Source organism: Urocitellus parryii, chromosome 7, assembly GCF_045843805.1.
Source record: "Urocitellus parryii isolate mUroPar1 chromosome 7, mUroPar1.hap1, whole genome shotgun sequence".
Taxonomy (NCBI): domain Eukaryota; kingdom Metazoa; phylum Chordata; class Mammalia; order Rodentia; family Sciuridae; genus Urocitellus; species Urocitellus parryii.
In genome coordinates this window covers 149934338-149961588 of record NC_135537.1, presented here as the reverse complement: position 1 = coordinate 149961588, position 27251 = coordinate 149934338, and the positions used below count along the sequence as shown (strand labels likewise).

Below are 27251 nucleotides of genomic sequence, written 5' to 3'. Positions count from 1 at the left end.
AAATAAAACCAGCTATATTCCTTTTATCTAGCTAAATTATTTCACATATGAGATCTGATGCTGAATTTAGAATTCTAACTGTCAGAATTTATATTGTGATACAATGATAAAAGTGTTTATACACTGTAATGATATGGAGTAGTAAATGTCTCTAATGCACAGTCTCTGTCTTCCAGATTTGGTTTGCTATAAATGTTTAGGTTTTAGGCCCTGTACCTTGGCTAGAGTTAAAACTGTTCTTCCTGAGTATTTGCTAGACAAATGTGTTTATTTTTCCGAAGAAAAGTTTTCTTAATATTTTTAATTAATGAGCTTAGCTGGTATTTGTTCTTTATTTTATTTGGAGACTTGAACTTTTGTCTTCAAGCTTACATGAAAAAAAAAAAACTATAGTCAGCTAAGTAGATTGCTTTCAGGAAAGTATTTATTACTGAAATCATAGCATTTTTGTCTGAAATGGGATAAAATCCATCATTTTTCATGTGAGGTAGAGGTAAAGTGAAGAGATGCATTTATAGTTTCAGCTCATATTTGTCACACCATTTATTTCTTCAGAAGCTAGTTATAAAACTTCTAAAAGGCTACTCTTGCACAGAGCTATTTAAGGCCAACACAGTTTGGTTTGACTGAAAGTTGAAAAAATAATCCAGTATTCAAAATTGTGACCTAAATTTGTTGTTGACATATGGAATATAATATTTTTGATTACTTTATGTTGTCTATTACTGCTATAAGTAGTATACTACTTGTACCATTTCTAATAAAATTAAGACATGGAGAATTTAAGGAACTTGAAGTTTAATCTCAAGTATATCATAATGGTAAAAATCAGAATACAAAGTCATATAATTTCTACTCAAATACTATCTACTGGAAATCTTTACAAAATTCTCTAACTACAAGACAAACTTGATCGTCAATGTCTGCTATTTTGGAATTCCTACTTAAATTTTGATCCAGATATGTTTTTATTTGTGTAAAAGCTACCAAATTAAGGGTGCTTTTTATTTTGTATGAACTTTGAGATCCACTTATCAAAAATTTTTGTGAATTCATGTAGTATCTGAACTGGTGGGTTACAAACTCCAGTGGCTACATGAGTTAAATAGATTATTTAAATGAGTGAGGTAGTTGAGGATACTGGTAAAACAGATAGATTTTTAGATTTTGGCAAATAATGCTCATTATTTGAGGCTGTGGTAAGGTCCACACAAAACACATCCGTGGACATTTGAATATGCAGTCTTGGATAAAATAACTTGCCTTCTCCCTTCTGTTCTCATACCCCTCCAAATTTACACATACACTAATTTATTATGGTTGGGGAGCAAATGATTGAAACTCCTTCCAGAGAGTACAGTTAAATATAACTTTCTATTTGGGGAAAGGCTTGTAAGATGTATTTGAGAAGTAATGTTAAATGGTCTAAAAGATCATCTTTCCAAACCACATTTGAGCTCAATTTATGGTGTTTACTTTTTGTCAAAACTCAGAAAAAACATTCACAGTTAACTTCCATAATATGAAATGTCTATCTCATTAGGCATTAAAGAAGCATTGGTCAACAGGTATAATATTGTTAGACTATATAGCTAATGTGAATGTGGGCAGTGACCTCCCAAATAGATCAAAGACTAATCTCTTTGACAGTTACAAGATGGCAGAGCTTGCCTTGGGCTTTATGCTGCTTCATATTGAAACTATTTGTTTGGAAAGCATGCCTGAGGGATAAGAATGTGTTTATAAGGATGAGCAGGTAAAAGTAAAAGGTTGTCTTTTGACATTTCAACTAATCCCTTCCAGCCTTTGGTTTACTTAACATTTAGGCTCTTTGCTGGCAGGAGAAACTGGCTTTTTCACATATGCTGTATGTCATTTTAAATTGAGCATTGATTTTCATGCCTGATAATCACTAAATCTACAATGTAAAATAGATTCTGGTGTCATTAAAATAAGGTGTATTGTCTTCCTATCTTTTCTAAGGCATTAGTGTTATCTTTTTTCTAATTAAATATGATTACCCAAAGATACTTAATTTATTAATTAATTAATTGTTTACTAATTTAAAGAGTATGAATATAATAATAAAAATATTTCAAAGTTAACCTTTATATATGGTTCATTTCAAGTTTGTTTTGTTTTGTTGTTTTTTTGTTTGTTTATTTTTTACTTTTCACATAAAATAATTCCCCAAGGTAAAATATTGGCAGTATTTTAAAGGTCTTTTTGGATTGCTAAAAAGTGTTTGAAAATTTGCAAGAAATGTAATAATATAGAATAGTTATACAGAGAAATTCATTTATTTTAATGAAAGATAAAAGACCAAGACGAGCCAGGCATGGTGGCACACGCCTATAATCCCAGTGTCTTGAGAGGCCACTGCAGGAAGATTGCAAGTTCAAAGCCAGCCTCCGCAACTTAGCAAGACTCTGTCTCTAAATAAAAATATATTTTTTAAAAAGGGCTGAGAATGTGACTCAATGGTTAAGCACCCCTGGGTTCAATCCACAGCACCAAAAACAAAAGACCAAGAAGACATAATTTTACTTATTTAATCTAATAGTTGCTGCATTATCTCTAAATATTTCATTTATAAATACTTTCTAAAGTAACTATTGTCATAGGAACAATCACCATTACAAAGCATTAGTCTGTGGCAGAGGCAATTTTGAAAACTCCTCAACTGTTAGGTCTAACAAAGTATAGAAGTCAGTTTCTTTGAGGAAGAAAAAGACAAAAAAGTGCTTTAGGTGCATTTTGAGAGACAGGAAATTTTTTTTTTCTCATTGGATAGAATTTTTAAAGTTGTTCTAAATATTATAATGAGCCTTATTGCAGAATTTTCAGAAATTTTTTGACATTATCTAGTATGTGAAATTATCTAATGGTGCTATATTTTTTATTTATTTATCTTACTATACAAACCAAATTTACTTTCTTAAATTCTAAATATGCAACTTTAATTTAGAAATTTGACCGGTTCCTTTGAGAGGATATAAAATCATATGTCTTCCCTACCAACTTGAAAGCTCTTTGTCAGAGTATATTGTTCTGTTTTCTTTTCTAAAGCTTGTCCTTTTGTTTGAAAAGTTATGAAATTACAGTTTCAATATCTTTTATTTGAAGTGCTTGGGACAAGTAGTATTTTGGATTTTGGATTGTTTCGGGGTTTTAAAAAATTTTGGAATATTTGTGCACATACATCTATTAACATATATATGTAAATATAAAATTAGATATCTCTTGGATAAGAGTCAAGTCTAGATACAAAATTAATTTCTTTCCATGTACACCGTATCCACATAGCTTGAAGGTGCAATACCTTTAGTGTGCTTGCATTTTGACTATAATCCACCACATGATATCTGGTATCTGCGCCCAGGAGATTTCAGATTTGGGAGCATTTTCATTTTCAGATTTCCAGATTATAAATGTTCAACCTACACTGAAAAGACTGCTTTTTCTTGCATAGTTTTATATCTTCCTAAAAGTATAAACTCTGGTAATTTATCTTGAAAGTCCACAATTTTTCCAAGAATGTATGTTTTTAATTAGTCTAATACTACAAAAATATATACTTGCCTAGGAATACTAAATGGAAGATGTCCTTTAAGTTGACTAGCTGAAGGTAGCCCAGGTAGCTCCTGCTTTTTAATATTAGATTAGCTAGTTGCTAAGAATCATAGTAGATTTCTGTGAGTTTTTAATCCCAGAAGTTTGTTATAGGTAAATAAATTACTGTCCTTAAATTTTGGAACCATTTTTTTACTTACTTTATTTATTTAGTAAGTAAGTACCAAGAATTGAACCCGGAGGCCCTTAACCACTGAGCCATATCTCCAGTCGTTTTTATTTATATTTATTTATTTATATATATATATATATTTTAAATTTTGAGACAGGATCTTGCTAAGTTGCTCACTAAGTTGCTAAGGCTCAAACTTGTAATCCTCCCATCTCAGTCTCCTGTTGAATCACTGGGATTACAGGTGTGTGCCACTGCACTAGGCATTTTTAGATTTCTTCATTCATTCAGTTTTTAAAGAGGCACAATAAACTTAACTTACCTAAGGCCACTCAGAAAAGCTATACAATGTTAGACTCTAGTGTTTCCGTTCTTAAGTCAGACAAATCCTTGCTCTACCTTAATGTTTTTAATCTTAATTTTTTTATTTGTAAAATGCAATAGTAACATCTATTTTGCATGAACTTGTATGAAAGCTCAATAAATGTTCCTATCATTACTAAGATCTTTGACTCCCAGTTTTTCCCATTTTTGACTGTTTTAACTCTTGTGGTCAAATTTAGCTCAGAGTTTAAAAATTTCTTCTTTAACATTAAGCTAAATTTATCTTCTCCTTCAAATATATGTCTTTTTGTCTTCTCTGGGTGGATCATTGGACTCCTCTTAGTAGCTGGAAAATCAGAAAAATTTTTGGCTTTTTCTCTCTCTCTCTCTCTTTTTAGTTTTTGGCGGACATAACATCTTAAATGTTTGTATGTGGTGCTGAGGATCAAACCCGGGCTGCACGCATGCCAGGCGAGCGTGCTACCGCTTGAGCCACATCCCCATCCCAGCTTTTTTTCTCTTAAATAAGTTCCACATCTACATGGTCATGTAGGCCTGTAGCTCCACAATGTGTAACAACCCGGACCTCTTTTCCATTCCTTCAACCTTTGGAGTCAGGCTCTCATTACCATTGAACCAAATTCATAACATATCTTCATTTCTCAATTTTCCTAACTTCTTCTGTACACTGTAATAAAAATTACATTTATTTGATAGTCATTTGTGCTTATATTCTTTTCCACTTACTGTAAGCTGTGGCTAGGCAGAATATTTTTAAATTCCCCTTTATATTCATAAAACCTAGCATAGATATCTTACACCAAGCCCAAAGTACAAATATTGAACTGAATTCAAGTTTTCTTTCAGCTCTAAAAATTTTTTTCTTCATATTATCAGTTTTTCTACTTTGAATATTGTTTTTAATGTGTCTGCAGCATTCTTGAGAGATGCTTGAAACTTCCTTCATTCAGTGTGAAAAGTCTAAAATCATAATACATTCATCTTTCAGTATCTGTGGGGGATTGGTTCCAGAACCCACTGTGGTTATCAAACTACACAGATACTCAAGTCCCTTGTATAAAAGGTGTAATATTTGCCTATATCCTATATATATCCTCTCATATACTTCAGGTCATCTATATTATTTATAATACCTAATACAGTGAGTGTGAATGCTACATAAATAGTTGTTATACAGTATTGTTTAGGGAATAAAAACAAGGGAAAAAGTGTATACATGTTCAGTACTAGCCACAATTTTTTTCTGAATATTTTCATTCTACAATTGGTTGAATTCACTGATATAGAACCCAACAATATATTTCTCTTTCACTCAAAACTTGCATTTTACTTTTTAAAGGATAAATTTTTTTACAAGGAAATTTCATTAATTTATCTCTGTGTGTGTGCATACGAGTAGATTAGTCTGAATCATGTATGCCATATAAACATTTTAAAAATATATAAAATAATTCACTCTGGTGATGATAAAGTTTTAAAGATTTAAGAGTAGAGGGCTTTGAGGGCTGGGATTGTGGATCAGAGGTAGAGTACTGGCCCAGCATGCGTGAGGCACTGGATTCAATCTTCAGCACCATATTAAAAAATAATAATAAAATAAAGATTGTATCCACCTATAAATAAATAAGTATTTTTAAAAAGAGTAGAGACTTTGAGACACTACATATTATATCAAATGCATTAGTGCTATTTCAGCTTTGAATTTTATTTGTTTAGTGAATGCATTTATATATTCTTTTACACCAAAAATGTGTCTTCATGTATGTGAAGTTTCTTTCTCTTATTTATGTGTTTTATTGCTTCTGTTGATCTCTTAATTCAAATTCTTTTTCCTTCTTCAAAATTGTTATTAAATTTGTTGGATGAATTTTTATTTCAGTTACTATATTTTTTTGTTGTAGCATTCTTCTTTGAACCTTTTAAAAATAATTTTTACTCTGCTGAGATTCCCTAAAGTTCATTTATTAAACAGTATTTTTTACATGTATTTATAACAGCTATTTTAAAGTCTTTGTTATTATCTCCCTCTTGGCTGGTTTCTATTGACTGCTCCCTTTTATTTCTCCCCTATTTGGGGTTACTTTTCTTACTAATTTTTATTATATACTAGACATTGTGGGTGGTACATTACAGAGATTCTGGATTGTGTTATCTTCCTCTGAAGAATATTAATTTTGTTCTTTGTAAGAATTTCAATTAGAGTATGATCATCTTGAACTTGTGTGGGCATGACTTGATGAAATATTTATCAGGGGAGACTTGGGGAAAACTCAAAGCATCCGATCTTAAACATCCTCTTCCCAGTGGATCTTGTTACGGTTTGGTTTAATTCTTTTTTTTTTTTTAATATTTATTTTTTAGTTATAGGTGAACACAATATCTTTATTTTATTTTTATGTGGTGCTGAGGATCGAACCCGGTGCTTCATGCATGGTAGGTGAGCACTCTACCCGTGAGCCACAACCCCAGCTCTGGTTTAAGTCTTTACTGGGGTTGGTTAGAATAGGATTCACTCTGAATTGTGATCCTTATTTCTAAGTTGACACTTGGCCTTTCATGTTTCAGATGGTTGGGGGTTAACAGGTGTAACAACATATCTTTAGTCTGGCTGGGTCAGAATTCCAACATCTTCAGACATTCCGTGACTATTTTATTCTCTGTTCTACTCTCAACTTTAATTAGGTGCTTTCTGTTAAGTCTTGGGTAGTGTTGTTATATAGACATGCTACCCAGACAGGAACTAAAGAGACCTGCATGTGGACTATGGGACTGTTTTCCATACTACTTTATTTGCTTTGCCCTACCAATACCAGAAACGTTGAATGCTCTAAACTTTGATAAGCTTCCTGAATAAGCTCAGCAGAACCACTGTGTTCTATAATGCAGCTCATTGCACTGTGATTGGGAAATTATACCCATAGGAAGATTGAAATGCTTACCTCTTGAGTATTCCTTTTCTTATGAGGTGCTGTCTACCCTTTGTCCTTTGCTGTGGTTGTGTAAGGTAGGAAATTTAGTCCTAGTTACTTCATCATAACTGGCATAGAAATGAAATTATCCTTCTTTAAAATACTTGCCATTCTTATATATGAAAAGTAGCATTTTATTTTAGTATTCCTGGTTACTAGAAAGGCATCTTATTTATGTGTATATATGCTATTTGCATTTTTGCTACTAATAACAATTTCATATGACTTCCACTTTTTTTTAGAATTTTGTCTTAGCCAGATGTGGTAGTACATGCCTATAATCCCTCTGACTCAGGAGGCTAAGGCAGGAGGATCAAAAATTTGAGGCCAGCCTGGGCAACTTTAGCAAAACCCTGTCTTAAAATTTAAAAAGTAAAAAGGGCTGGAAATGCAGCTCAGTGGCAGAGCACTTGCCTAGTCTATGAAGGCCCTGGATTAAATCCTCAGTAGTGGCAGAGAGGTGGGGGAGCCTTTTAAAAAAATATATGTAGAAATTCTTTGTGTATAAAGACATTATTAATACTTTATGTTATGTAGTGTCACTTTTTTTAATCTTCATTTTTGGATTTCTTTTAACTTAGAAATTTTTAGTTTTCAGGTAGAGAGTTTTATCAAAACTTCCTCTGTGGCCTTTGTTTTATAGTTTTGCTTGAGATGCTGTTTCCTACTTTAGGATTATAAAATTATTTCTGTATTTTCTTTATAACTTCTATAGTTTTTCAACATATCCTGGGTTTATTTTAACAATGACAAAAGATAGATATCCAACTTTACTGTTTTTTAAGTGATAACTTTTTCAAAGGTTATTCCTAATGTTCAGTCGTTTATCTTTTTTCTCTCTGATTTAAAATTCTATATGTAATATGTGCAAAATAAGGAATGGTCTGTTTCCGAACTCTTCTGTTTTCCAATATTCTCTTTTATTAGGTCCCATATCAGTATTGCACTATTTAAATAAGGATATGTTTTGACATCTACCTGAAAAATCATTTTTATTTTATACAATTTTTTAAAGTTAACTTTGGAGTTATTTTATTCAGTTCAGTACAATTTTCAGCTCAATTTACAGAATGAGTTTATTGTTGAGGATGTCTTGAAACAGTGTTTTAGATATAGGACAGTATGCACAATAGAACAGAGATTCCTGAGAGGAAGAAAATATAGAAAATGAACATCCAGTTGTACCATATTATTTGCTGGAGATAGTTACCAGGTCACATTACATAGTGCAAGAGAATAAACTCAAACTGAGCTCAGCAGTCTCAGTGAGAGGTGGAGACAGAGTTTAAGGAGGGCATGGCAACAAGAATTTGCAGAGTGCCAGAGAGGATGGAGCTAGCTATTTAGAAAGAAAGTTCCAAATGCCTGAAAACAGGTCCCCTTGACACTTTGGTTGACTAGTAATTGGCACATACATAAGAGGCCAAGAAGAGGAGTCAGAACAATTTCTTGAACTTACAAAGGGATGGGAATAATTTGTATTCTCACTAGCCAGAGTGAGAGGGGGGACCCTAATAATACATATTAATATTTTGGAATATAATCAACAGAAGAGTTTCACCCTTATACTGGGGATAAATTAACCCTAAAGGCTGCTCAGGACCTGCCCTAAGAACACGTAAAATTAACCCTCAGAAAAAATCAACTGGTTCCAAGTAACCTAGCTACTCCAGTAGAAATACAACACTATTAAAATAATACAACAAAATCCAGTAACTGTTGATGCAATATTTACAAGGTCAAACAGTCTAAACATACCAATTAAAAAGCAAAGATTACAGATGCACACCTGTAATCCCAGTGATTTGGGAGCTAAGGCAGGAGGATCACAGGTTTGAGGCCAGTTTCACCAATTTAGCAAGACCCTGTCTCACTGTATAAAAAGGGGCAGGGTACATAGCCCAGTGATAAAGTGCCCTGGGTTCAATCTCAGTACCAAAAAAAAAAAAAAAGAAGAAGAAGATGATGATGATGATGAAATTATCAGATTGGATAAATATAAAAGAATGAACTACTTATATACTTTTAAACATGGATTAATTATAAAAATGCTAAGCAAAAAAAGTTGCAAATGATTATACACACTATATGATAACATTTATGTGACATTCTTGAAAATGCAAACAAAGCAGATCAGGGCCAGGAGTAGAGGAAGGAAATCAACTGAAAAGAGATAAGAATGAACTTTTAATGGCAATAAAAAGTTTTATATCATGATTGCATGGTAGTTACAGAACTATGTTTGTCAAAACTCATTTACCTGGGGCTGGCTCAGTTGGTATAGTGCCTGCCTTGCATGCACAAGGCCCTCGATTCAATTCCCAGCACCAAAACAAAACAAAACAAAACACCCAACAACTCACCTACTCATGTACTGCAAGTATGTGAATTTTACTGTATATGTATTATCTCAACTGACCTCATCACACAATTATATGCCTGAGGGATTTAAGGGAATGTAAGGATGAATAAAACTATTTTAAATGAATGGGGGAATAAAGTGAAAAAAAACAAAATATCTCTTCACCCTAAAAAAAAAATACTCTAAATGCTAGAAGTTAATATGATTTTTAAAACTAAGCTTTAATTGTCTACCACATTTCTAATATGTTTTTAAATTATTAGGTTGAACTAAAGCGACAATATAATGACCACCATTCAAAATTGAGAGGTCTTTTACCTGGCCGTCAGTGGTATGAAATTCAAGCATATAGGGCCTTAAACCAGGCCCTAGGTAGGTAAGTAGAGTAAAATTTATTATTATGTTGTTGTAATACTATCTGTGATCCCAACTATATGTAGAACTAGCATTGCTACTTTACTCTTTAATAAGTGTGGTAAATTTTTATTTAATTAGAACCCTAAGAAGAGATATTTTTAGTGTTAGAGGTCCCAAATCAAGCTTGAAAAAAGTAAATAGAATAAATTAGACCCCCCCAAAATCCTCAAAATTTGCTAAAGTTTAAAGAAAGTTTATGATGGCTAAGCAATGATTGTCATACAGAAGCTTAGTAAGTGTTTATTAAAAGAAGCTCACCAAATTGGTGCGGCCAATTTGGAAAGCAGTATGGAGATTTCTTGGAAAGCTGGGAATGGAACCACCATTTGACCCAGCTATTCCCCTTCTCGGTCTATTCCCTAAAGACCTAAAAAGAGCATACTACAGGGACACTGCTACATCGATGTTCATAGCAGCACAATTCACAATAGCAAGACTGTGGAACCAACCTAGATGCCCTTCAATAGACGAATGGATAAAAATGTGGCATTTATACACAATGGAGTACTACTCTGCATTAAAAAATGACAAAATCATGGAATTTGCAGGGAAATGGATGGCATTAGAGCAGATTATGCTAAGTGAAGCTAGCCAATCCCTAAAAAACAAATGCCAAATGTCTTCTTTGATATAAGGAGAGTAACTAAGAACAGAGTAGGGAGGAAGAGCACAAGAAGATTAACATTAAACAGGGACAAGCGGTGGGAGGGAAAGGGAGAGAGAAGGGAAATTGCATGGAAATGGAAGGAGACCCTCCATTTATACAAAATTACATACAAGAGGAAGTGAGGGGAAAGGAAAAAAAAACAAGGGGGAGAAATGAATTACAGTAGATGGGGTAGAGAGAGAAGAGGGGAGGGGAGGGGAGAGAGGATAGCAGAGGATAGGAAAGGCAGCAGAATACAACAGACACTAGTATGGCAATATGTAAATCAGTGGATGTGTAACCGATGTGATTCTGCAATCTGTATATGGGGTAAAAATGGGAGTTCATAACCCACTTGAATCAAAGTGTGAAATGTGATATATCAAGAATTATGTAATGTTTTGAACAACCAACAATAAAAATTAAAAAAAAGAAGCTCACCAACAAACCAAAAAATTTTGTCTAATGAACATCAAAACCCAGATGATAATTTTATAGGTGAAAATTGTTTATCTCACCCAAAATATGTCAGGGAACAAAAGTGACAGGCCAGCTGTGAGAGGAAGTATTCTGTTTGCAAAGGGCACTCAGTCACTAACGATGTATAGAATACTTGTATTTGTTAAGTAACTTTTATAAAATACAGTCTATTACAGAGTGCAGTAAGCTCTTGAAGTTGCATCATTTTTTATTCTTTTTTAATATAAAGAAGGCAACTGATAAAAAAGTATTTTCATTTTAATGTCATTTCTAAAGGTTAGATAACAATTGACTGCAATCTACATTGTCAGTGTCTTCTCTGAATAGTAATAATATTGATGGATAACCTTGAAACTGAAGAATATTGAATAATTTTAAAAAGAAAAGATAAAATAGTTACTTTTTAAGAAGTGGAATTGGCAGTAAAGCTATGGTCCTGGTAGTGAAGAACACCAATGAAACATTTAATCACTCCACCCCTGGTACTGGGGATTGAATCCAGGGACACTGTACTCCTGAGCTATATATCTCCAGCCCTTTTTATTTTTTGAGACAGGGTCTCTATTTAGGCAGGCCTCAGTCTTGCTATCCTCCTGCTTCCGCCTCTCCAGTTGCTGGGATTGCAGGTATGTGCCATTTTGCCCAGCTAACATTTAATCATAATACTTTTTCCAGGGATTCTGGTCCTTCAGAATGTGTGCTTTGTGGAACAAGTTTTTGAATCATCATTTTGTGCCATAATTTCTTATTGTAGTCCAACTTCCAAATTTCAAACACTATGCTCAGATTTTGTACACACTAATTTAAAATTTTATATTCTCTATTTATAAAATGTAATTAGCTTATTCATGTAATATTTTGTTTCCAAGAAAGCTGTAAGATTTAGAAATAATTTAAATAAAAGAAACAGGTTAAATAAAGCTGGGCACATACCTGTACTCCCAGTGACATGAGGCTAAGGTAGGAGGATCACAAATTCAAGGCCAACCTCAGCAATTTAATGAGATGCTCATCAACTTAAAACCTGTTTTGAAATAAAAATTTAAAAGGGCTGGGGATATAGTGGTAAAGCACCCCTGGATTCAATCCTCAGCACCAAAACAAACATATAAATAAATAAAATTATGAAAAATTAGGTTAAGAATAAATTATGCAAACATAACACATGGCATTTGCAATTCAACCAAAAGATTCACAGTTAACACTAATGCGACATAAACAAATCCAGAATTTAGATTTTTTCAACTACCAGCAAGTTGTTTTTGAGTTTGCATGTTGCTAATTACATAGAAATGTTTTTTTTTCCACCCACTCTCCTCCCCATCATTTCAAAGTGGCATTTTGTATGTGTTTCTCTTCAAACTAAATGACTGAGTTCTATTTTTCAGCTACTGATATCCTGCTACCCTTTTCTGCCTAGAAATTCCATTTTACTTGGCATCAAATTGCACTGCAAATTGTTCTTGAAATATTTCATTTCCTTTCCGCCTGTTTTGTTTGAATTTTAGTATTCAGCTAATACTTTGTAGGGGAGGTTTGAAAAAAATCAATATATATTGTATATATTGTATTGGGAATTGAACACAGGGGCACTTTACCTCTGAGCTATAGTCCTAGTTCTTTTTTTACTTTTTATATTGAGATATAGTATCTAAATTGTTGAGGCTATCTTCAAACTTGCAGTCCTCCTGAATCAACCTCCCCAGTTACTTGGATTACAGGTGTGTACCATCATGCCTGGCTTTATATTTTAAAGTTCTTTACTTTTAGTTACTATAATCAGCTTCAGGAAAATAAATATTCTTAACTGAATTGATTTTTTTTCTTTTTAGTGTAAACAGTACCTTGGATTTCAAGAAACCATGAGAAGCCAAAGTAACCTTCTTTGTGGGCTGGGGATGTGGCTCTGAGGTAGAGTGCTTGTTTAGCATGTGTGAGGGCCTAAGTTCCACAAATAAACAATATCACACACAATAAATAAATAAATAAAATAAAAGTCATGGACAGCCCAGCTCTCATTTTACTGATTTTTCAGGTAAACAGCATTAACAAGTAGCAATTTGTTAGAAAGAAACATATCCTTTTAATAATCAATAAAAAAATTTAACAATTATCTAGGTGTATTGGCACATTCCTGTAATCCCAGCTTCTTGGTAGGCTAAGGCAGGAGGATCACAAGTTTGAAGTCAGCCTGGGCAATTTAGCAAGATTCAGTCTCAAAATAAAAAGGTCTGATGATGTAGCTCAGTGGTAAAGCTCTTATGTATGTATGAACCTTAGCATGTGTGAACCCCTGAGTTCAGTCACCAATACCACACGCAAAAAAAAAGTTTAAATAAAAAAGTAAAGATAAATAAATATTTCATATCATTTGATGAGACTCATAATGTATGTTAATTGATAGAAAAGGCACTTCTATTCTGAGGTGCTCTTTTTTAAGTGATACGTCTTAAAAATCTAAAGTAAGCAGAAATCAATTGATTATTTTAATACTGTCTTTTTAAAAAAGTACTTGGAATAACATTACTCTATGAAATATAATAACAATCTTCAAAACATACCAGATAGTTTTGTAACCTGGTTTCAACTGCACTGAGTTTTTTCACTAGTCTGCTTTACTAAAAGTAAACTCTTTTCTCAAGTGAGCATAATTTATTTGAGCAAGGCAATATGGAAAAAGGAAAGATACAGCCTTTTTTCTCTTAGTTGTTTTATTCACATAAATACCTCAATAGGATACTTTAAACAGAAATCAAGGACTGGGGACATAGCTCAGTGGTAGAGAGCTTGCTCTATCCTAGCACTGCAGGAAAAAAAAAAAAAAGTGGACTCAAAATAGAATGGTATCTTGATTTTTCCATTGATTTTGGTATTCTATAATACTAAAATATTTATTTAAAAAGTTAATCTGGATGGAAGAGGGGGCTGTCTATCTGCTTCACATCTGCAACTGATACTCCTGTTTTTAACTTCACTTTCATTGACGTTTTAGAGTGCCTCAAGTTCTAAGTTTTTCCAGGAATTAATCTGATGGCCCTGGGTTCAATTCCCAACACCACCACAATAATAATAATAAATAATAATAATTAAAATAATTATAGTAATATCTAGAACGAATAATATCAAGGATGCAGGGAACAGGTTCCAATTATCAAGAAGGGCAAAGAGAATTCTCAAAATAATTAGGAAAGGAAGCTCTGAGATGAAAGCTGTGCAGCAGGCCTGACTGTTATCATAAATTGGGTCCAGAACATAAAGGGTTTGACCATACTGAGAACAGTTTTTATAGCTGTGGCAAAGTTTGAGAATCAAATAAGTCATCAAGAAGACATAACAATCCTAAATGTGTATTTATCTAAAAGCAGAGTTTTAAAATACATGAAACAAAAACTGATCAATCTAAAGAGAGAAGTAAATCCATAATCATAGTTGAGAGGTTTTAAAATTTCTCTTAGTAATTGAACTAGTCAACAAACTAATAATGATATAGAAGACTTGAACATTATATTTTTTTAAATACCTTTATTTCACTTATTTATGTGGTGCTGAGGATCAAACCCAGGTCTCGCAAGTGCAAGGCGATCGCTCTACCGCTGAGCCGCAACCCCAGCCCTTGAACATTATTAATCAACTGGATAAATTGACATTATAAAGCACTCCACCCAATAATAGGAAAATAAACATTGATTTCAAATGCATATGGAATATAGATCACCAAAAAAATCATACTAAGTATATTGTCTAACCATAATAGCAACTGGTTATTTTTTTAGTTAACAGTTAAACTAGAGGGCTGGGGTTGTGGCTTAGCTGTAGAGTGCTCGCCTAGCATGTGCGAGGCCCTGGGTTCCATCCTCAACACCACATAAAAATAAATATAAAATAAAATAAAGATGATATTGTATCCAACTAAAAAATAAATATTTTTTAAAAAACAGTTAAACTAGAAATCACTAACAGATAAATGTTCACATCCTTGGAAATTAAACAGAATGCATCTAAATAATCTGTAGTAAAACAGGAAGTCTCAAGGAAAATTAGAAAATGTTTCAGACTGATCAAAAATGAAAATACAGCATATCAAAATGTGTAGTTTGCAGCTAATGCAGTGCTCAGAGGGAAATTTAAACCATTAAATGATTATTTTAGAAAAGAAGAAAGAGCTAGAATCAATCTTAACATTCTAGAAAAAGAAAAACAATAATAAATGGGAAAAAAAGGAAATAATAAAAATAAAAGCAGCTTCTTTTGAAAAGAACAATAAAATTAATACCTTTAACAAAAATTGACTTAAGAGAGAGAAGCCACAATTACTAATATCAGGAATAAAAGATGTAATGTTACTACAGACCTCACAGGTATGAAAAGACCATGAGAATATTGTAAAATGTACTGTTGTTAACAAAAAATATGACATGGGCAAAGAAAGAATAAGGTACTTCAACACTCTGGGGAAAAAGGTAATCAATAGACTTTTCCTGAGGAAGGCCAGGCATTTTACTTAGTAGACAAAGCCAGTTTAACATATTCAAGAACTATGAATAAAGAATTGTAAGAAACTATGTGAATGATGTATCACTTTAGCAAATAGAGACTATCAATAAAGGTCTAAATTTTTTTTTTTTTACAAAACTAATATAAATTCTAGAGTTAAAAAGGACAATTCATTAGCAGATTTTGATAGTCAAAAGAAAGAATCTGGCTACTTAAAGATAACATCAATTGAGATTATCCATTTTCAGGAACAGAACGAAAAAGAATGAAGAATAACAATCCCAGAGATATGTAGAATCCTATCAAGCATATTATACACATAATAGTAGTCCCAAAAGGAGGAAAGAGAGAAAAAGAAACAGAAAGAATATTTGTAGAAATTATAGCTGAGCCAGGCACAGTGATACACTCCTGTAATCCCAGCAGTTTGTTGTTTGTGATTCTGGGGGTTAAACCCACAGCCTTGTATATGCTAAGTAATCTACCACAGTGCTACATCCCAAGTCCCAGAGGATTTTTTATTATTTATTTTTTTGTATACCTACTTTGATACATTATATTGGGTAGCTTTTTCTATAAATGTTCTCATAATAACAGATTTGATTATAGGTGTGTATAATTGATTCACTATTGATTTTCTTAATTTTCTGTCAATTCCTCTAGAAACCTGGCTTTAATCTTTCATGTTATATGTATTTTATTTTCCTTCTATTTTTTGTAGGTGTATTCGACACAGAAATGATTGGGGAGCTCTTATTCTAGTGGATGACCGTTTCAGGAATAACCCAAATCGCTATATATCTGGTAAGATTCTAAGCTAGGTTTAAAGTAAAAACATATTTCTATTCTATTTTTTTTTTCACTGCAGTAAAAAACATTAAAATCTGTCTGAATAGTGCAACATTAAGAATAAGCACAATACTTATCACAGATCTCTAGATCTCATATAATTAAAAGGTACGAAGCAGTACCCTATTTCCCTCTACCTCATAACCTGGCAACCACCACTTTCTGCTTCTTTGAGTTTGATTATTTTAGATATCTCATATAAATTGAATTGTACTATTTGTCCTTCTGTGACTGGCTCATTTCACTTAGCCCAATGTCAAGTTTCATCCATGTCAAGTATCTGACCAGATTTCTTTCCTTTTTATGACTGAATAATAATTGTATGTACATACTTATTCTTTTTATTTATTTGTCAGTAGACTTTTAGGTTGTTTCTACCTATTAGATATTGGGAACAATACTACAGTGATCATGAGAACACAGATATCTCTTCAACATATTTCTATTCTTTTGAATAAATACCAAGAGTGAAATTCCTGGATCATATGATAGTTATAGAACAATAGGTATTTACCAAGACAATATTATGAAGTTCTTCCCCTGTTTTCTTTCTTTCTTTTTTTTTTTTTTGAAGGTCTGATTTTATTTATATGTTACTGATAAAAATTCTTATTTTTGACTGGACTCAGACTTAAAAGTAGAAGCTCTCAGAGAAGACAGCCTATGTCTCTTGGCAATCTGTTCCTAGTGTTTTTCTTTGGCTTCTTTCATTCTCTTGGCCAAAAGTTTGGCATATTCTGCAGCCTCTTCTTTACTCTTCTTAGTACGCTGTTTCTTCAGAGCAATACTCCGGCGCTTGTGTTGCAGGACATATGGAGTAACAAGACACTGAATCTTTGGGGCTTTGGTTCTGGGTTTTTTACCTTCCTTGTTTAAGGGTTTTCTGACAACATATTGGCGGACATCATCTTCCTAAGAGAGGTTGAACAGTTTGCGGATTCTACTAGCTCTTTTGGGTCCCAGTCTTCAAGGTACAGTAGTATCAGTAAGTCCAGGAATATCCTTCTTTTTTTTTTTTACAATAACCAAGTTGAGAACGCTCAGATTGGCATCCACAATGCAACCTCAAACAGATTTGCGCTTTCTCTCTCCAGTTCACCTGGGTCTATTACAGGAGTGCCCCTTACTCAGTAGTAGGCAAACACGGCCATGGGTCAAGATACCCTGCTTCATGGGGAAAATTTGTTTGTCATTCCCACCACTGATTTGGACCACATAACCCCTTCCATTCTTCACTCAGAGCATCCACAGCAACTTCTGTGGCCATACACTTCTCATAAAAAGTACCAAGTTTGTGTTCATCGTCCACTTCAGTGAGTTTTTGACAGCCAGTGGCTGGGAAGGAGATATTCAGCTTCATCTTGGAGCAGCTCTTCCCCTGTTTCTTCTATGAGTTTTACAGTATTGATTTATTCAACTGGTTCATATTGACTTTCTGTCTGGGGTGTTAAAATCTTTCATTATTGTCATTTCTCCCTTGAGTTGTCAGTATTTTCTTTAGAAATATTTGGTTGCTAGAATATTAAGAACATATATATTTGTAATTTTTATATCTTCCTAGTGGATTGACACATTTATTATTATATAACATCTTTTGTAATCTCTTGTGACAGAATTTTTTTTCCTCAATACTGAAGATTGAACCCAGGGCCTCATGCATGCTAGGCTAGTATTTGACCACTGAGCTACATCTGTAGCCCCTCTTGTGACCGTTTCTGATTTAAAGTCTATTTTGTCTGGTAAAAGTATAGCCACCCCAAATCTTTCCCATCCTTTGACTTTCAGTTTGTCTTTTTCTTGAAATCTTCTTAAATGAATCTTTTATACAGCATATATTGGATCCATTCAGCCCCTCCATGGATTTTGATTAGATAGTGCTTTATTATGGTCCACCCAACATTCAGTGTTGAAATCCTCAACCACAAGGCGATGCCATTAGGACATGGAGTCTTTGAGAGGTGATTGGTTCATGGAAGCAATACCTTCCCGAATGGGATTATTGTCCACACTAGTGTCTCTTGGAAGGACAATAATTCCATTCAGAGGAGTGTTCCTTTCTCTGTGTGAGATTAAGCATGGTGGCAGGGGTCCGTGAACAAGGAAATAAGTGCTTATCAAGATACCAGATCTGCTGGTATCTTAATCTCGGAATTCCCAGTCTCCAGAACTGAAAAGGATAAATTTTTATTTTAAAATCACTCACTCTAGATTACTTTGTTATAGCAACCTGAGTAGGGTAAGACAGGGAGCAAATACACTTACATTAAGGTAATTATTGATAGAGAAGGATTTACTGTTGCTATTTATGCATTGTTTTGTCTGATTTATAGCTCTTTTGTCCCTCTTTTCCTGACTTTGTGTCTTCCTTTGTATTTCATTGATTCTTTTGAAGTGACATGCTTTGATTCCTTTCTCATTTTCTTTTACGTGGCTTTTCTAGGTATTTTCTTTGTGGTTACCATGGGTCTTACATGAAACATTTTACAGTTATAACAGTCTATTTTTAGCTGATAAATTCAATTGCATACAAAATATTTACATTTTTATTTTCCCTCAACACAGTCCATAATCAAAGTCACAAATTACCCCCTTTTTGTACTGTGTATCTGTTAACATATTTTTATAATTAGTTTTTATACTTGCATCTTTTAAATTCTGTATCAGCATTTAAAGTGATTTATGGGACTAGGAATATAGATAGATCAATGGTAGAGCACTTGCCCAGGATGCACTTGCCCTGGATTTGATCTCTAATACTCCTAAAGGAGATGGAGAGGGCTGGGGATGTGGCTCAAGTGGTAGCGCGCTCGCCTGGCATGCATGTGGCCCGGGTTCGATCCTCAGCACCACATACAAACAAAGATGTTGTGTCCGCCGAGAACTAAAAAATAAATATTAAAAATTAAAAAAAAAGAGAGATGGAGAGGTTTATGTATCATTGTTATAGACAACATTATCAACAAATTACACTTTCATATGCTTTCTGTGGTTGTTTAGTAAACTTCCTTTAGCATTTCTTATAAGGCAGGTCTTAGTGGTTATGAACTCCCTCAGCTGTGTGTGTGTGTGTGTTGAACCTAGGGGAACTTAACCACTGAGTCACATCCCCAGCTCTTTTTTTGTATTTTATTTAGAGACAGGGTCTTGATAGTTACTTAGGACCTTCCTAGATTACTGAGGTGGCTTTGAATTCCTGATCCTCCTACCTTGGCCTCCTAAGCCGATGAGATTACAGGCATACACCACCACACCACACCCGGCCTTCCTCAGCTTTAATTATCTGAGAAAGTCTTTATCTCTTCTTCATTTAGATGGACAGTTTTGCCTAGTATTCTTTCTATCTTTTTCTCTTTTTTTTGTAGTATTTATTATAGATGATATTCATCACATTCTGTATTTTGGGGGATCCCTCTTCCCCAAATAGAAATCAATTCAGGAAGAGATCTCAGTAACATCAAAAAAGATGTTACAAAAATGTTTATGTTAAAATATCCTAATTGATTACTGAAAAAATTATCATCTATTTTTAGATTGCCTAGTATTTTCTTTTGATTAGCACTTATTTACTTTTGTTTTCGTTTTCTTTCATGCCACTCTGTTCTGACCTGTGAGTTTCTTCTAAAAAATCCATTTACAGTCTTATGGAAGTTCACTTATGTGTGATCAATTGCTTTTTTCTTCCTGCTTTTAAAAATTGTTTTTTTCTTTGCCTTTGGGCAGTTTTGTTATAATGTATCTTAGATTATTTGGATTTGTTGGGTTTCTTGAACTTGGATGTCAGTCTTTCCCTTGGTTTGGGGATGATTTTTATTTTTATTTCTGTAAATATGCTGTCTGCTCTTTTTTCCTCTTTCTAATTAATTTTTTTAAATTTGTATGTGACAACAGCATGCATTACAATTCTTATTACACATATAGAGCACAATTTTTCATATCTCTGGTTGTATACAAAGTATATTCACACCAATTTGTGTCTTCATACATCTACTTTGGATAATAATGTCCATCACATTGTATTCTCTCTTTGTTAAAATATATTCATTTATTTTCTCCCTCCTTCTCTCTCTCTCTCTCTATCTTCTGAGTTCATGAGCGAGCATCCTTTGACATTTATTTTAAGTCCTTTGTCAAGTGATTCACATACCTTTATTCCTTTAGAGTTAGTTTCTAAGGTTTTGTCTTGTTTTTTGGATGGGTCTGTTTTACCTGTTTCTGTTCTCTAGCTTTGTCATGGCATTCACACATTTGAAAGAACAGCCACCTCTCACAGCTTCACACAGGAAATGACCTTTGCTCTTCAGGTCTACTAGGCATTCTGGGAACCTCTCAAACCTTTTCTGTGGATCTGTCTTCTCTGGACTTAGGTGCCTAGATTCCTAATTAGAGGAATTTGCTAGTTTCTTTTTCCCTTTCTTTCTGTTTTTGGATGGGCTAATAATCTCTTGTGTTGTGGAGTCTCTTAAACAGCAGCCTGCTGCCCAGCTCTTTTCTCAGTGGGTTCCAGGCATAATAGAGTATGCCAGGTTCTGCCAGTGTTCCATGGCAGAGTGAGCAGAAACCAGTCCCTGGGTAGCTCATGGAAAAGCCAAAATCTTGGACACACACTCATCTTCTCTTACCCCCAACCCCCGAAGTGGCAACTGAGCTACATCAACCTCCATCTCCTGTATCATGGTTCCTCCAGAGCAGCATTGTGCTGCCCAGTTCTTCTTCTGTTCCCAGTAGTCCCCGGTCATGTGGGCTATGCTTGTCATGTCAGCACTTCCAGACAGCAAGACAGGCAAGTGCCTCATGCAGCCAACCTGAAAAGTCGGAACTTTGGACATACAGTCCAGTCTTCTTTCTCTCCAGGGAGAAGCAGGAGCTGGGACTTTACTCCCAATCATGTGGCACTGTTCCAAGGGAGGGACTGTGGTGAGAAGGTGCCACAAATTCTCCTGCCTACTTTGATGCATCTGGTTTTGCACTAACCTAGGTTTGGGGGCCTCTTAATTGGTTTCTGGATATCTCGTAAAGGAATTTGAGGTGTGTATACTTGAATCCATGTCTCCATATATGGAAGGTGGGTCTGAGGCTTCCTGATCTACCATCTTAAAGGCTTTGTATTTAATGGCTTCTATTTTGAAAGACAAAGAGTTGAACAGAAAATTTGAATTATTAGATCAAACATGGACAATTCCCATGGACTGGAAATCTAATCTTTTAATTCTCATATGTTTATAAAAATTCTATGTAAATGAGAATTTTGGTTATCAACAAAGATTAGATCAACTAGGATTCTTTAGTTTCATAGAATATGAGCTATAATTCAATAATATGCATTTTTATAATATGCTTTGTTTGCCATTTTCAGAGTAAAAGCTCTTCCACAGAAATGAATTTTCTAAGAAATACTGTTTTTAAATTTAAATAAGCAAGTGTGTCTCTTTTGGCCACTTAGGTTTCTCTTTTGTCTTAGGTTATATTGAAGTTTGTTGTTTTTTATTTGCTACTTTAGAGATGCTTCAGTTGTTTTGAGTTTATGTTAGTCAAAATTTCTGAAAGGAAATAAAGCACCACTACATGGGACAAGATCAAGTAGAGGGTCATTTTTTTCCCACTCAAATCAATAAATATGTGCCTCTAGTATTTATCCAGTGTTGACATTTTTGTTCAGAAGCTAATATGAAGAATTCACTCATTTTCAAAGAGCTGTGGGATATACTTGCATCTTTTTAAAAATAATTTTTTTAAGTTTTTGATAGACCTTTCTTTCTTTCTTCTTTCTGCCTTCCTTCCATCCTTCCTTCCTTCTTTCCTTTTTTTTTTCTTTCTTTACTTATTTATTTATATGTGGTGCTGAGAATCGAACCCAGTGCTTCACACATGCCAGGCAAGTGTGCTACCGCTGAGCCACAGCCCCAGTCTTACTTGCATCTTTATTACTTTATTTTTTAAGCTAAAATTTTCAATATGCCATAATAAAGACATGCTAAACTGATTTTTTTTTCACTAACTATGTGTGGACATGGTCTCTAACTTTCCATTTTAGAGTCTAATTACTATATTTTGACATTAAAAAGATTAAAGTAGGAAATATTGCTTTCTTAGTTTTTTTTTTTTTTTCTTGGCTTTCTTTCCATATAAAACAAGAAGTAGTTTATTTTTTTTTTATTTATTTTTTTTTTTAAATCATTCTTCTCTAGGATCAAACTTCTTACAATCTTAGATTGCACTGTTCCACATAACGGTCCTCTTGGAGGAACTTTTTTTTTTTTTTAATGTTTATTATTTATTTATTTAGTTCTCCGCGGACACAACATCTTTGTTGGTATGTGGTGCTGAGGATCGAACCCGGGCCGCACGCATTCCAGGCGAGCGCGCTACCGCTGAGCCACATCCCCAGCCCTAGAAGTAGTTTAGATTAAGTAGTAACCAAAAGTAAAAGTGCTAAGTCCTGGTATTTAGTCACCAGGTGGAGCTCGGATTCTTTCAAGTTTTCAGTAGCAAATAATGACATCTTATACTGAAAAGGTTTTCTTTGATTGCAAAAAGGTCAAAATGAAAAGGCAACTATATAATGCTAAAATTTTTCAATTTGGGGGAATTTCATTTTTATTTGGTCTAATCATTTTTCCTAGGAAACAAAAAAGTTTAGAGGAAATCTGTTTAATTTTTCTTTAATTTTAAAATCTAGAACCTAAACTTTTACTTCCTAGTTCAGAATTATTTAGAGATTTTTAGAATTAAATATTTCCTGTTATTTCTAGATGGTTTTTATTTTCTTTTTCTGACATAAATTGTAAAATGTTTTCCTGGTAATATTGGGACAACATCACACAAAATTTTTTTTTTGGTGGGGTACCTGGGATTGAACTCAGGGGCACTTAATCACTGAGCCACATCCCCAACCCTATTTTGTATTTTTTATTTAGAGACAGGGTCTCACTGAATTGCTTAGTGCCTCACTGTTGCTGAGGCTGGCTTTAAACTCGTGATCCTCCTCCCTCAGCCTCCTGAGCTGCTGGGATTATAGGTGTGTACCACTGTGCCTGGCATACAAATTCATTTTGGTGACCACTTTTTATTTAAATTCAATTTGCATAAATAGATAATTGACAGAAAAGCTCCCATTAAAAAAATTAAAGGGGCCTGGGGTTGTGGCTCAGTGATAGAACACTTGCCTGGCATGTGTGAGGCTCTGGGTTTGATCCTCAGCACCACATATAAATAAACAAATAAAGTGAAAAACCCATTGGCAACTAAAAAATATATTTAAAAAATTAAAGGAATGTATTTGAAATGGAAATATAATAATTTGGGTTTCTTGAAACCCTGTTTTATCTTTCTCTGAACTTATAATACCATAGTGACTTTTAAAACTAATTGCTCCAAAAAAAAAAAAAAACCTACTAGTTTTAGTAACATTATGCAGGGAATACTTATTTTATAAAAATCAAGATTTTTTTTAATTATGAAGTGAACCATAATACTTTATACTCTGAATATGGTTAATTTTTATGTAGTTTTCATATATCTTGGGTCAAATCATATCCTCTACATTGATTTTTTTATATATTTTAAAATTATTTAATAAAAATTAAAATCAGATATGATTTGTCCACAAAAGAGTGTTATTTCTTTCACCTCCACAGTAGTTTAAGATGTATTTGGAATTGATCAAGAAAACCTTTGAGACTGGAATTGCAAGTTTATTTTTTGAAATAGAGCCAAATTTGGAAAGATAGAATGGAGGATTATATTGTTTACAACTTCTAGATTCCCTATGAAAAAAGTAAGCATTTTTTGTGAGGAATTATGATATAATTTATTTGCTTTATTCCCTAGATATTCTCAAATGAGGTGAATAAAGACATATCCTGACTTAACCATGGTACCACTTAAAATTCTTCAACTTTACAATTATGAAAGAGATGCACATTCAGCAGAAACCATACTTTACTTTTGATCTTTTTCAATTTTGATATTTTTCTAACAGGTGTAATTCTCATTTGTGAAACTGGGCAGCAACAGTGAGCTGCATGTCCTAGGCAGCCAAAGTGATCATGCCAATATACAACTGGTACTCTATAGTATATACTGTGTTGCTCAGCTATCATGTAGGATAGGTTAGGTGCATTAAGTGCTTTTTCAATTTACAATAGTTTCAGCTTAATGATGGGTTTCCCAAGATATAACCCCATTATAAATCGTGTGCATATAAAATAAAATTGTAGGAAAAAATATTGAAAATCATTCTGAATATTCAAATGCAAATTAGATTACTTCATTAGAAAAATGTAGTTTTTTTCTTAATACATACTATCTTACACATACCTCTGGGTTTACTTTTTCTTTAGGACTTTCTAAATGGATAAGGCAGCAGATTCAGCACCATTCAACTTTTGAAAGTGCACTGGAATCCTTGGCTGAATTTTCCAAAAAGCACCAAAAAATCATTGATATATCCAAAAAGGAACAAAAGTGTATACAAGACAGTAAATCTACTCTTGAAGAGTCCTATTTGGAGAATGATAGCCCTACTTATTTACTTGATACATTAAGTTATCTACCACCAGAAAATCCTACGAAATGTGAAACAAAAATGTGTGTCCAAGAACTACAGTGTCCTAAAGTGATTACTAAAAACTCATTTCCACCAAGTGATATCATCTCTAGAAAAGAGAAAGGTATGAAAAGTTCTGCCCATTTATATTTGATAAGGAAGTTTTTCGTGATAGAGAAATGATATTTATTTTGGGATAGATTTATTTCCTTAAATATGTTGACTTATAATAGAAATTGTTATCAAAAATAGTGAAATAATACAGTGGACTGGAATGGGGAACAGACCTTTGTCAGGGCATGCTTTTTGGTTTTCTGTTAACTAGCTGTGCCTTTTACTAGCTTTGTGATTCTTAACAAGCCACTTAACCTTTTTGAGTCATAATAGAAAAAATATATACCTGCCTAGCTATCCCTCCAGCTTGGGTTATAAAGGTCAAATAAGATATATTGTAGAGATGATTGTTATTTTAAAGTTTATGTAAAAATTGGTTTAATTTGGAGATGCTTCTCATATGAACATCTTTGTTTTATGCCATATGATATAATAAATATTTTAGAGTATATTCGAAATAATGGTCTATATCAGATTAGCAAACAACGGTGGGTGAACCAAATTCAACCTGCTGTGGTTTTGTAAATCAGTTTAACAGAACTCAGCCACACCATTCATTTACATGCTTACAAACAACAACAAAGTTGACTAGGTGTGTGTATTTCACTAGAGTAGTACAATTAAGTAATTGGAACAGAGTGTGACCTGCAAAGCCTAAAATATTTGCTATCTGGCCTGTAATAGAAAAAGTTTGCCAAACTCTGGTTATTGTATATAAATTTAATTTTTTAATTCATATAGCATTGTATCTTAACATCGATTTTTAAATATTTATTTTGTGGTATATGCTTCTGAGTAAGTGTCATAGTGAAATCAAGATTATTGTACTGGTAATCAGGAAACCTAGATTCTAGTACTGGTCTTAACTACTAACCAGTTTTATAACTTTGAACAAATAATAATGGTCCTGTGCTTGTTAGTTTCCTTATTTGTTATATAAGGAATTAGTCTAGGGCAGCTTTTCTCAATCATTGATTGGTGAATTTTCAAGGCATATTTTTATGACTTGTTCCCTCCTTTACTGAGCCCTTTTCCTTTTTCCTTTTTACCCCTCTTTTTCTCATTCAGTATTGAGGTCCCTGATGTGTAATTTGAAGTTTAGAAGACAGCATTATAACTTGGGCTAGGAAACAGTGAGATTGATATTCCTTTCAGAATTAAAATTGTATTCTTTAAGTTCTAAGATGAAAGTCTAACATTACTGATCTTGGGCTCTAAATTATGTATTCTACATAGTTGTTTAAGCATTCCTAATTTAAGAAATACTTATAACAATTATTATGTTAGCTAGGAGCAGAAAGTTAAAGTTTTTAAATTTTTTTATTTCTAGATGATCCAGTATTATTGGAAGAGTCTGTCCAAGCAAAGAAAGCTGAAAATTTTGTGATTTCCAGATCCTCAAGCCCAACTTTCAGTAAAGAAACAAAGAAAGTTAGCTGGTCTATCTTTAATTCTTTAGGACAGTATTTTACTGGCAAGATGCAGACTGTTACACCCCAGCTCAGTACATCAGAGAATTGTGCCTCTAGTTCTTCCACTTTCAAAGAAGAAAATAAGGAAAATAAAACTACTTTGCCACTTACTGATAAATATGATTCCTCAAATATAAAAGTAAACATGCCTTTTGGGCTGTGCCCTCAATCGGAAAACATTATTTCATCAATAAAGATTGACACTACTCTTTCTAAAAAAGATCATTCAAAACAACTGTTCTGCTCTAAAGAAGCCCAGGATCCAGATTTGGAACTGATTCAGAGATGTGAAGAAGCTAAACATTCCAGTTTAAATACAACTTTCGAAACAGAAGTAGAAGATGAATCTATCTATTTTACACCTGAACTTTATGATTCTGTAGAAACAGATGAAGAAAAAAATAAGCTAATTGAAACTGATGGATTCAGTAATAATTCAAATTGCATTTTAGCTGGAGATGTTTTTGAAATTAGAACTATGAAAGGAGTGAATTCAGTCAGAGATGTGAAAGCTGAGGATTACACAGAAACAAAGTTGAATAGAATCACTCATATTGAAGAGGATAAAATTAATGACATGTAAAGAATAATTTGCGCATTCGATAAAATGGTCTTGCTTTAAATTTTTCACTTTAATTCATTGTTATCAGATTTTTTAATCTAATTTTATGTTCAGAAATGTAAATTTTACTATTCTCAAATTTTGATAAAGTGATTCATACAAAGTTTATTCCTCTAATAAGTCTTACTTAGCTAAATGTAATTTAAAATTAATCAGTCTGAAAGATATCTACAGTTTACTAGGGCACTTCC

At 33.4% G+C, this 27251-nt stretch overlaps 1 protein-coding gene and 1 pseudogene across 1 annotated transcript in view; one reads left to right on the top strand and one right to left on the bottom strand.

Annotated features, from left to right (window-relative positions):
* Brip1 (BRCA1 interacting DNA helicase 1) overlaps positions 1 to 27021 on the top strand; it is a 146183-nt gene extending 119162 nt beyond the window's left edge. Inside the window, exons 18-21 of the mRNA XM_077801069.1 lie at positions 9685 to 9797; positions 16180 to 16262; positions 24647 to 24976; positions 26297 to 27021. Of these exons, the coding sequence (XP_077657195.1) occupies positions 9685 to 9797; positions 16180 to 16262; positions 24647 to 24976; positions 26297 to 27021 (1251 nt within the window). The remainder of the gene's footprint in view (positions 1 to 9684; positions 9798 to 16179; positions 16263 to 24646; positions 24977 to 26296) is intronic.
* On the bottom strand, positions 16917 to 17667 carry LOC113189312 (small ribosomal subunit protein eS6 pseudogene; annotated as a pseudogene).
* Positions 27022 to 27251: the final 230 nt, after the last annotated feature.